Genomic DNA, 12,337 nt, shown 5'->3' on the forward strand with positions numbered 1-12,337 from the left:
GTTTTTAATTTCTAGTGACTTGCCATGGCCAGTTTTGAAACAATGTGAGACAAAAATTCAATTAATTAGGACATACTGGGCAGAAGCCAGGGATGCTACAATAATGTCAGCTCCTCACAACAAAGAATTATTCAGCCCAAAATGCCAGAAGTGCCAAGGTTGAAATCCTTGAGGTAGACTTTGGGTTCAAATAAAGAAAACTTAGATTCTTCCTAAATATTGCAATTGAAATTTCACTTTACAAATCTGTAGGATGTTATAAATAGTTGATTTTCAGCTTTTATCTTCATCTTTTCAGCAGCATTCAACACAGTTATCACTATCTTCCTCGAAACTCTTCTTATTTGGCCTGTTCAACAATAGAAGTTCTTTTCCTTATTAGCCTTCTTTGCTGGTACTTCTCATCTTCCCTGGCTCTAAATACTGGTCTGCCTAAGGCTCCTTCATCAGATCTCTGTCTACTATCTAAACTCACTTCCCAAATGATCTCCCATCCATCCAGTCTCATAACTTTACATCTCCAGTCCTGACTTCTCCCCTGATTTCTAAACTTTTATGCCTGACTGCCCTCTCAACATTTCTCACTTGGATGTCTAATAAGTATTTCAAATATTAAACCCAAAACTGAATCCTTAGTTTTCCTGTCTTTGTAAATGAAAGACCTTACTTCTAATTTCTCAGGCAAAAAACCCCAGAGTGACCCTTTACTTCAGAAAGCAAATATTTTGTACAATAACATTGTTTGATTGTTTCCTTTAGCCCTTTGGCTCGGTTGTTATTTCCACCAAAAGATGATCATACATTGAAGTTCTTATATGATGACAACCAACGAGTTGAGCCTGAATGGTACATTCCCATTATACCCATGGTCCTGATAAATGGTGCTGAAGGAATTGGTACTGGGTGGTCCTGCAAAATTCCCAACTTTGATGTTCGTGAAGTTGTAAATAACATCAGGCGTTTGATGGATGGAGAAGAACCTTTGCCAATGGTAACTATTCTGTGCATGGTAGCAACATTACCTTTCCTCGAGTTTCAGTTTGGATTATACAATTTAAAGGGGATACAAATGTAAAGTTTATTTCATACCTTATAATTAGATTTCTTGTTGAATACCTTTGTAACTTCTGTTTTTAGTATCACATTTAAAAGACCTTCTTTTTTATAATGTCAATTTAGCTTCCAAGTTACAAAAACTTCAAAGGTACTATTGAAGAGCTGGCTCCAAATCAATATGTGATTAATGGCGAAATAGCTATTCTTAATTCCACAACCATTGAAATCTCAGAACTTCCCATCAGAACATGGACCCAAGTAAGTAATTGTGGTTTTTGTTTGTTTTGTTGGCATTTTTTGTTTTGTACTATTTCTGTTGACTGTTTAGAGATTCCTTACAAAAGGATTTCTTCTTTCTTCAGACATACAAAGAACAAGTCCTAGAACCCATGTTGAATGGCACTGAGAAGACACCACCTCTCATAACAGACTACAGGGAATACCACACAGATACCACTGTGAAGTTTGTTGTAAAGATGACTGAGGGAAAATTGGCAGAGGCAGAGAGAGTTGGGCTACACAAAGTCTTCAAACTCCAAACTAGTCTCACCTGCAACTCTATGGTATGTCTGTTTTTTTTTTTTAATTTATGTATTTTTTTAATTTATTCTACATGACAGTAGAATATATTTTGACATTATACATATGTGGATGATATTTTGTGAGAGGTTTCAGATTATTTTAAGAATTAATAGCAAATAGCAATTTTATAAAGTTTACCAAATTTATTGATTCTTTGTTCTAATCTTGTTTTCCTTTTCCAGGTGCTTTTTGATCATGTAGGCTGTTTAAAAAAATATGACACAGTGTTGGATATTCTAAGAGACTTCTTCGAACTCAGGCTTAAATATTATGGATTAAGAAAAGAATGGCTTCTAGGAATGCTTGGTGCTGAATCTGCTAAATTGAACAATCAGGCTCGCTTTATCTTAGAGAAAATAGATGGCAAAATAATCATTGGTATGTTTTTTAAATAATTGCTTATACTAAAACTACAGTTATGCTAAACTTTCTTTAAATATTTTTGGTGAGAGCAATGGTGGGGAGGAAGGAGGACAAAAATCCATTTAGTTCAGTTAGTTATTTATATACATTTCATTTAAATATCTGATTAATTATTTGTAGTTTTCAAGAGATAGCTTTTCCTAGATTGAGGTTTTTTGTTGTACCCCCTCCCCTGCTCCATACATACACACTCCAATGCTGGAGATTGAACCCAGGGCTTTGTGAATCTAAGCCTGCTACCTCTACAACTGAGTTACATTCTCTAGCCCACTAGATTAAGCATCTTAAAAAGATTAAGATTAGTTGACATTTAGACAGGGATAAATAGAGCTAGAATACCTTGTATCAACTGGTTGATCACAAAAAGAGATAATAAACCTGATAGAAAAGAAAAGAAAGAAAGGAAGATTATAAATGACTTCCAAGTAAATCAGACTACTAAATTCTTGGACAAGTCTTAGGAATTTTCTTTTTTAAAGAAATTTTAGGGGCTAGGAGTATAGCTCAGTTAGTAGAGTACTTGTCTGGAAAGCACAAAGCCCTGGGTTCAATCCCCAGCACCAGGGGGGAAAAAAAAAGAAATTCTATAAGCAACAAAATCAGGATTTAAGTGATGAGAAAGAAAATATTTTGACCAAAGTGGGGGTATGAAGACTAAAAGAAATAACTCTTAAGAACTAGTACTAGCCTATCATCCTCCTTAATTCACAGATATTTTTGCTTAAGGCAAGGCTAAGATGAGTGATACTGGACATGACGAGAGGGGGAAAAAAGAATGTTTTTAGCTGAATGGAATTAGGAAATATTAGGGACTATCCAGTCTTTTTGAGGAATATAGAAAGTTTAAATGTGTAGTTTGTCAAGTTAATTGATTAAAGGTGGTACTCCAAAACTGTTTAGCTAGTGACTCTTAGGTCAAAGTATAAAAAATTAACTGCAGTAGACACAGAAAGAGAGATATTACCAAAAAAAGGGAAGGAATGATTACAGTGTTGTCGTGATTAAGAGAAATCAATCTTTGAATGGGTAGTAGAAATGTAGAAATAAAAAAATTAGGGAGCATAATTTAGGTAGAAGTGTATTCTAAATAAAAAATCAGAAGAGTCTCTTCTGTTCTTGTAAGAGTTATAATTAGATCATAACTTCCATCATGATTTGACTGCCCCTCATAATTTACAATTGTCAATTGTTTAAGGAGAAGACTTAAGCGATATACCAGGTTGTACAAATATATGCACAACAGAGACCATCTGAATTTCAGTTTTATTCTTTTGACAATGTGATAAAACTTTGTCATAAAATCTTGCTCAAAACCCTTATCTCTGTTCACATTTTTTTCTTTTAATAGAAAATAAGCCTAAAAAAGAGTTAATTAAAGTTCTAATTCAGAGAGGATATGATTCGGATCCTGTGAAGGCCTGGAAAGAAGCCCAGCAAAAGGTAACTTCTTGGTTAGCAATTTTATTAGATACCAGGTATGGGCAGGTGTAGTGGTGCACGCCTGTAATTCCAGTGGCTGAGGAGGATCACAAGTTCAAAGCCAGCCTCAGCAACAGTGAGGCACTAAGCAACTCAGTGAGAGCTCATTTCAAAATAAAATACAAAATAGGTTGGGGATGTGGCTCAGTGGTTGAATGCCCCTAAGTTCAATTCCTGGTACCAAAAAAATAAAAATACCTGATATGTTTGTGTTTCACATTTTCTATTAATTCTACATTTTAATTTGTCCTTTAGGTTCCAGATGAAGAAGAGAATGAAGAGAGTGACAATGAAAAGGAGGCAGAAAAGAGTGACTCTGTAACAGATTCTGGGCCAACCTTCAACTACCTTCTTGACATGCCCCTTTGGTATTTAACCAAAGAAAAGAAAGATGAACTGTGCAAACAAAGAAATGAAAAGGTAAGTTATTGATAGGATGGTGCATATTACTTCACATTATTATAATGGTAAAAGTAAAAACTGGGCTACATAAAAATGCTATTAATACACATTTGTTGACTTAATTTTCTGTTAATTTTCTAAAGGAGCAAGAACTGGACTCATTAAAGAGAAAGAGTCCATCAGATTTGTGGAAAGAAGACTTAGCTGCTTTTATTGAGGAACTGGAGGTGTGTAGTTTAAAGTTTTTATTTATGAAATATTGTAGGGTATAGGGGTTAGGGGTACAGCTTAGTGGTCAAGTGCTTCCCTAGCATGCACACGGCCCTGGGTTCAATAACTAGCACTTTGTTCTTTTTTAATGTGTTCCTATAATACTTCTTTTTGTCAAGAAACTTTACATTTGACAATAGAAAGGATATAGGCAGCATAAGGATACATTCCAAAATAATACAAGAAAACAGATAATTAAATGCTACTTAGAATAAAGGATATGAGGCCAGGAACATATTACCCAGAAGTTTTTGAGGAAAGAACTTGAGTTGACTCTTTTATAAAATTAAATAGGAAAGACCTATTAGGACTAAGAAGATAGAGACCCTAAATGTGGAAGAAGACCCACCCGATCCCCTAAGTCAACTTAAAATTAAGCAAAGCCGGGCTCAAGCGGTAGCGCGCTCGCCTGGCATGCGTGTGGCCCGGGTTGGATCCTCAGCACCACATACAAACAAAGATGTTGTGTCCGCCGAAAACTAAAAAATAAATATTAAAAATTTCTCTCTCTCTCTCTCTCTCTCTCTCTCTCTCTCTCCTCTCCCTCTCTCCCCTCTCTCTCTCTTTAAAAAAAAATTAAGCAAAGCCTTTTGGGGCAAATCAATCAGATAGTTTCAGAAGATCCTTTTATTACTTAAGTCTTCCAAATAATACTTGTTTCTTAAAATTATTTTAACATAGCTGGCATGGTAGCACCTGTAATCCCAGCTATTCAGGAGATTACAAACTCAAATTCAGCTTCAGCAATTTAGCAAGACACTGTCTTAAAATATAAAGGACGAGGGATGTAACTTAGTGGAAGAGTGCCCCTGGGCTCAATTCCAGAACCAACAAAGGGGGAAAAAAGTTGGCATAGGGATGCTGGGGTTGTGGCTCAGCAGCAGAGCGCTCACCTAGCACGTGTGAGGCCCTAGGTTCAATCCTCTGCACCACATAAAAATAAATAAATAAAATACAGATGTTGTAGCCAACTAAAATAAGTATTTTGGGGACGAGTTGGCATAGGAAAAATAATTGCACTTCATAATTAAACTTAACACACAAATTTATATTATGGTACTTTGGTATAAATATTTACCTTATTCTAATCAGTTGATTAGGTAAGTGTACATTAGTGAGTATGTACTTATCCTTTCTTACAAGTAAATTAATGTATATGTGTGTGTGTATATAGATGGACAGAGAGAGATTTATCTTTAACATAGTTTCCCCTTTTTATCCTCAGAAAGGTTAAGTGATAGAATTACATATAAAACCCAATCTTCTATTTCCACATTTATTTACCTTTATTATAGCATGTTAATTATACACAATAATGAGTTCTTACATCTGTTTTATAGGCTGTTGAAGCCAAGGAAAAGCAAGATGAACAAGTAGGACTACCAGGGAAAGGGGGAAAGGCAAAGGGGAAAAAAGCACAAATGACTGAAGTTTTGCCTTCTCCACGAGGAAAAAGAGTCATTCCCCGAGTTACTGAAGAGATGAAAGCAGAGGCAGAAAAGAAAATTAAAAAGAAAATTAAGGTAATACTCTTGAAATCATTACACATACTTTGTGGACTGGGGATGTAGCTCAGTGAAGAGCTCTTCTTGCCCAGCAAGCACAGGCCCTGGGTTCAGTCCTTAGCACTGGGGAGAGGACAGTGGATTTTTTTTTTTTTTCTTAAGCACCTAGTTTTTTAATATTTAAGTATCTTGAAGAAATCATACCTGTACCAAAGAGCTCTTAACCAAAACCCAAAGAAAAACATTCTTTGGTAATGTACATATTCATATATTCGACTATATTATTTTCAATACAGTATATAGAACTGGATCATTCTTATTTAGTTATTTAGTTGTTTATTTTTTTTTTTTAATATCTTGCTGTCTTTTAGAGTGAAAATCCTGAGGGAATCTCTAAGGAAGATGGTATAGAACCAGATGGCCTAAAACAAAGACTGGAGAAGAAATTGAAAAAAGAACCAGGTATTACCACACTTTAAAGAAAACAGTATAAAGTTGAAATAAAAGTTAGATCTAAGAAAACATCCACTAGTTTATTAAATTTCACTTTCTAGCCAATTTTAATGTTGAAGTATAAAGTGTCTTGAGGCCAGTGACCACATCTTGGTCATCTCTAGAGTTCAACATCATCCCTGGATTCTAGGTAATGATACCACACAGAATCAAGAGTTCTATTAACCAATCTTCACATACCAAATTTGCCTATTTTAAGTGTACTATTTAATGGTTTCAGTATAATCACAGAGGTTTTTGAAGTTTATCACCCCAAAAGAAACTACCCATTATCAGTCACTCCCCATTTCCCACCAATCAATAAAAACTTAACTGTCTCTAGATTTACCTATGCTAGGCATTTCATATGATTAGTATCATGTGTTCTTTTGTGACTGACATCTTTTACTTGGCATGTTTTCACGGGTCATCTATCTACATAGTAACATTTATCAGTAGTATATTCATTTTTATTGTGAAGTAGTATTTCATGCATGCTAGGCGAGCACGCTACCACTTGAGCCACATCCCCAGCCCCCTAAGTACCACATATTGAAAGATTAATTTCCCTATTGAATTATCTTCACCTTTTTCAAAATCAATTGACTGTAAATGTTGATTTATTTATGGACTCTCAATGCTATCCTACTGATTGATCTGAATATAGAATCTGTATCTATTCTTAAGAATCTACTTTAGATAGATATATGTGCTCAATTCTGTGGGCACACATATATATCAGTTTATACACAAAATTAAAAAAGCAAATCTTAGTTTTTTTCTTAATATTTTATGTGTGCCATGCTTTGCAACATTACGTATTGACCTTATAATGCAACACATGTTTAACTAAAACCTAGCTAGAAATAATTTATACTGTACAACTAATAGGTCAGCTTAGTATTTTGAACATTCATGTTCCTACTGCTGTATCCAATATTCTGAAGGTACAAGAAGTGGGAAAGCATGGAATTAACCCTCAGATTTATAAAGAAAAAATTGAGTAGTATATACTAGTCATTTTAGGGATCTAGAGAAAAGCTGAGATCCATATAGGCTCCTAAAGATTATAAAGGTAAAAAACCAAATCAAACCTGTAAGGAAACTGCATTTGTAATCTTAGTGGGACAAGATGAAGGACATAAACAAAGGATAGGTATGAGAGACACTTGGAAACTTACTATTAAGTACCCCTCAAGATAGTCGCAGCCACTTTAAACTGTCTCCCTTGTCTTGAGTTCAGCAGTATATTTCATTGTTTTACATCTATTCTTGCCCTTTCCAGTCTCCGTACTGCAACTTGAGAGAAGTTGTTTTTAAAAGTGCAAATATGGTCATATTCCCCAACTTCTGCTTTCTAGTAATAGTGAACTTGCAGTTTTCTAAGTATGCTATTTCTTCCCAGAACTTTTATACGTGCAACATCCTGAGTTAGAATGTTTCTTCACTTACCTTCAACTAATTAGCTTCTTAAACCTTCACATCTCAGCTCAAGCATCTCTTTCTTAAAGAAACCTGATATTTATGGATATATACCACATTCCTTACATAAACATTGAGTTTATTTGTGCGATAAAATGATTGAGTTCTATGCTGCATCTATTTCTATTCACTATTGACATTTCCAGCACCATCACAGTGCTAGATAAATATTTAAAAGATGGGTGGATGATAGATGAAGAAAACTTGAGCCTAAGAATATACGTATGGTTAATATCTTTTTTTCCTTTCTAGGCACCAAAGCAAAGAAACAGACCACATTGACGTTTAAACCTGTCAAAAAAGGCAAAAAGAGAAACCCCTGGTCCGATTCTGAATCAGATATGAGCAGTACTGAAAGTAATTTTGATGTCCCTCCACGAGAAACAGAGCCACGGAGAGCTGCAGGTAAGGAGACCAAAGAACATGCTGGATATGCTATGGCCAATAACTTCAAGATACTTAATCCCGTAAAAACTGCAGCATCTTTTTTAGGTTAAAGTGAAGCTTATGTGCTCATGAAATAGTTCATCAGGTTAAAGTGAAGCTTATGTGCTCATGAAATGTTTCATCAGTCTATGAATTAAATATTTCTCTTGCCCTCTTTCCTTGTTAAACAGCAAAAACCAAATTCACAATGGATTTGGATTCAGATGAAGATTTTTCAGACTTTGATGAAAAATCTGAAGATGAAGATTTTGTGCCATCAGATGCTAGCCCACCTAAGACCAAAACTTCACCAAAGTATGTATCTTATCTAATGTAGATCTTAACCAGTTTTTTTTTTTTTTTTTTTTGTACTGGGGATTGAACTCAGGAGCACTTGACTACTGAGCCACATCCCCAGCCCTATTTTGTATTTTATTTAGAGACAGGGTCTCACTGAGTTGCTTAGTGCCTTGCTGTTGCTGAGGCTAGCTTTGAACTCTGGATCCTCCTGCCTCAGCCTATGAACCGCTGGGATTACAGGCGTGTGCCACTGTACCCAACTCTGATTGTTTTTAATAATTAGGCCACTGTACCCAACTCTGATTGTTTTTAATAATTAGATAATCTTTGATATTTGACATACTTAGAATTGATTTCAGGATGTTATTATTTATTTTATATATTTTTTTTTTATTCTAGACATACTGAAAAAGAACTGAAGCCACAGAAAGATACCATGTCAGGTATGTATTTAGTAAAAATAATTAAGACATCTACTTTACTGGGACTCACAGATCCAATTAGGTTCTAATCTTGACTATAATATCCAAGTACTTCATTTGAAAATAAACATGAGTTTGTATTAGCATTCTATTACCATCATTCATTTAGTTTTTGCACATAAATACACTCCACGTTTAATATACTAAAACTAATTCAACCACTTGCCCCAGGTACTATGCTTCATGCTAGATACAAAAAAATAAAAACTTTTTGCTGATGAAGGATTCAGAAATTAGGGCTGGTAAATAAAATAATTGGTAAAAGAGTTAGAGATGTTGTTGGTCAGTGGTTAAGTACCCCTAGGTTCAATCCCCAATATCAAAAATAAGTAAATAAAAATGAAATAACATAATATAAATTTTCCAGAAAATGTCTAAATGGGAATTCATAGCAGGGACAAAGCAGTAAATGTATTTCATATGTTGCTCATATATATTGTTTTACTTTCCATTTGAAGTGATTGACCTCGATGATGACGATGATACTAAAGATAGCGTACCATCTTCTTCGAGCCCTCCTGTAGCTGATCTCCCAGTTGAAACTGAAATGAAGAAGCCATCTTCAAAAAAGAATGTGACTGTGAAGAAGACAACAACAAATAGTAAGCCTAAATCTTTGAAATAGATTAATACCAAACTAATTCGCTTTCCCAAGTTGGCATAACTTTTTTATACTGAAATTTTACTTTTTTATTATTATTATTTTGTATGGGATTTGAACTCAAGGACACTATCACTGAGTTACATCTCCAGTATTTTTATTTATTTTGAGGCGGGTGTCACTACATTGCCCAGGCTGCTCTCAAACTACAGTCCTCCTGCCTTGCTTCAACCTCCTGAGACACTGAATTATAGGTGTTCACCACTGGACCAGAAAAAAATTTACTACTATTGATATTAAAATTAAACTTTTCCAAATGGAAGCAGTTTTAGATCTTTATAATCAAATGAGATGGTTAATAGGTTTACTCTCAGATATTTTCAACTGTATTAGATTATCTTTTCCTGTGTCACATATAGTCTTCAAGTTGTTAAGGAAAGTTCAAAATGAGCTGGGCACAGTGGTGTACACCTACAATCCCAGCTACTTGGGAGACCGAGGCAGATGGATCCCAAGTGACAGCCTATCCTGGACAACTTAAGTAAGACCCTGTCTCAAAATAAATAAAAAGGGTTAGGGATGTGACTCAGTGGTAGAGCCCACTGGGTTCAATCCCCAGTACTGCCAAAAAAAAAAAAAAAGGAGGAAGGAAAAGAAAAGAAAGCTCACAATGAGAATATTTCAGCCCTAAGAGCAGCCATGATGATTTCCTGTATTGACTTGCAGGTCAGTCTTCCACCTCCACTACTGGTCCCAAAAAAAGGGCTGCACCAAAAGGAACCAAGAAGGATCCAAACTTGAACTCTGATGTCTCTCAAAAGCCTGAACCTGCCAAAACCAAGAATCGACGCAAAAGGAAGCCATCCACTTCTGATGATTCTGACAGTAATTTTGAGAAAGTCATTTCTAAAGCAGCCGCAAGCAAGGTATTATTCCTGTTTAGTCTTTTTACTCTAGATGTTTTGAAATACCTAACTACATTTTTCCTGTTAATTTGATATATTTTTAAGAATTTTAAATCTCAAATTCATTAGTTTTTGCTGTGGATAGTTTAGCTATGAGAAAAATTAAATATGGCTGGATATGGTAGAGCACACCTGTAATCCCAGCAAAAGTGGTAAAGCGCCCCTGAGTTCAATCCCTAGTGCAAAAAAAAATTAAGTAAGGAACTTATTTAAATATCAATGGGATAGTTTCCTTAGATCTATTTCTTACTACTTAGTAGAAGGTAGAAAACTCTTTGAATTATAATTATGCTATCATGTTTACATTATGCAAATTACTTGACATTCCTCTTTAGAAACCCAAGGGGGAGAGCGATGACTTTCATCTGGACTTGGACTCAGCTGTGGCTCCTCGTGCAAAATCTGGACGGGCAAAGAAACCTATAAAGTACCTCGAAGAGTCAGATGACGATGATTTGTTTTAAAACATGAAGTGTTTATTTTAAGGAATGGTCTTACTGAGCCCAAGACTGCTTTTAAAGTCACCTAAAATTCTTAAATTCCTCTCCTCTGAATTAGTTTTGGGAAGGTATTTTAATATACGACTATCAGAGCAAAGTGAGTAGTGACTCTTTCCTGGGCATTGTTTTCTTCTCTGCTTTGTATGTTACATCCGTTTTCTTTGGTCTTTAAAGTCTGATTTTAAATTCTTCTAGTAATAGTGACTCTAGTAATAGTGAGGTGGTCACTTCAGGAAATTGTTGACCATTCATTAAGCTAAAACTAGAGCACTTTGATTTAAAAGTATCACTCTGCCTTCTTTCCTATTTTCATTAAATATGAAATAGAGCATGATAAATTCCATATTATCTTTGTTTTATTGATAATAGTCCATCAAATAGAACTTGATAGTTCTAATCCAGTACTCTTCTGTTCAGCCTTTATGTACTGAATTTATGTTCAAAGAATGAGAAATTGCTTATATCCTCCTGAAAATCATCAGAAGCTGAAGAAAATTACCTTGACTGTATCTGCATGACCTCGACCCAGTCAACAGGATGAGAATATCAGGCCAGTCATAGGACTGTCTCAACTCTTGACTTGTCCCCTCTGCTGCCTCTAAGTCAGAATCTCCCAAAGGATTAATATCTAGGGAGCACTATATTACAGAGTGGGGGATATCATTTGCTCAGAGATCTTACATATGACATTAAAACTATTCTCAGCAGTGAACCATTAGATCCCTTTTGGGAAATCTTCATAATTTCAACTTGTAAACCTTTCTCTGCATTGTTTGTGTATTGTTACTTGAGTGATGTTATCAATGTTTTTGTAAATATTTACTATGTTTTTCTATTTAGCTTAACTCCAACAATTTTGTACTTTAATAAAATGTTCTAAACATTGCAAGCCATTCATTGCCCCCTTTTATGACCCACACTACACCTTACTTTAAAAAACTGGGTAGAATGGCACGCCCCTATAAATCTCAACTACTTGGGAGGCTGAGGCAGGATTGCAAGTTACATGAACAAAGGGCTGGGAGTGTGGCTTAGTGGTTAAGTGACCCTGAGTTCAATCCCTGCTACCAAAATATGTGTGAGATATATATATATATCCCTTAGCCAGGTGCACTAGTGCACACCTGTAATCCCAACAAATCCAGAAACTGCAAGCAGGAAAATCACAAGTTCAAGGCCAGCCTTTGTGGTGCTGGGGATGGATTCAAGACCTTTTACATGCTAGGCGTGCTCTACCACTGACTTATACCCACAACACCACCTACCTATATTTCTTTTAAAACTTAACATGAATCCACAATTATTTCCAAGCAGGAAGATACTAATATATAGTTCTCTAACAATAAAACGGGAAATAAGTGTCCAACAATAG

General features: G+C 35.3%; 1 protein-coding gene across 3 annotated transcripts in view; it reads left to right on the top strand.

The window, feature by feature from the left end:
• Positions 1–12,337, top strand: part of Top2a (DNA topoisomerase II alpha) — a 323,275-nt gene that overhangs the window by 13,676 nt on the left and 297,262 nt on the right. For 2 of the 3 annotated variants that reach the window (XM_040268804.2, XM_040268805.2), the window contains exons 21-35: positions 760–991; positions 1,180–1,314; positions 1,419–1,619; positions 1,821–2,016; positions 3,410–3,501; positions 3,796–3,960; positions 4,086–4,169; positions 5,553–5,735; positions 6,089–6,179; positions 7,944–8,096; positions 8,309–8,432; positions 8,817–8,860; positions 9,358–9,501; positions 10,227–10,426; positions 10,801–11,858. In XM_040268804.2, the coding sequence (XP_040124738.2) occupies positions 760–991; positions 1,180–1,314; positions 1,419–1,619; positions 1,821–2,016; positions 3,410–3,501; positions 3,796–3,960; positions 4,086–4,169; positions 5,553–5,735; positions 6,089–6,179; positions 7,944–8,096; positions 8,309–8,432; positions 8,817–8,860; positions 9,358–9,501; positions 10,227–10,426; positions 10,801–10,929 (2,173 nt within the window). In that variant the 3' untranslated portion in view covers positions 10,930–11,858. Of the gene's footprint in view, positions 1–759; positions 992–1,179; positions 1,315–1,418; positions 1,620–1,820; positions 2,017–3,409; positions 3,502–3,795; positions 3,961–4,085; positions 4,170–5,552; positions 5,736–6,088; positions 6,180–7,943; positions 8,097–8,308; positions 8,433–8,816; positions 8,861–9,357; positions 9,502–10,226; positions 10,427–10,800; positions 11,859–12,337 lie in introns of those variants that run through there. The other variant, XM_078042054.1, reaches the window with a different exon arrangement.

The sequence above is a fragment of the Ictidomys tridecemlineatus genome, chromosome 3 (assembly GCF_052094955.1).
Source record: "Ictidomys tridecemlineatus isolate mIctTri1 chromosome 3, mIctTri1.hap1, whole genome shotgun sequence".
Taxonomy (NCBI): domain Eukaryota; kingdom Metazoa; phylum Chordata; class Mammalia; order Rodentia; family Sciuridae; genus Ictidomys; species Ictidomys tridecemlineatus.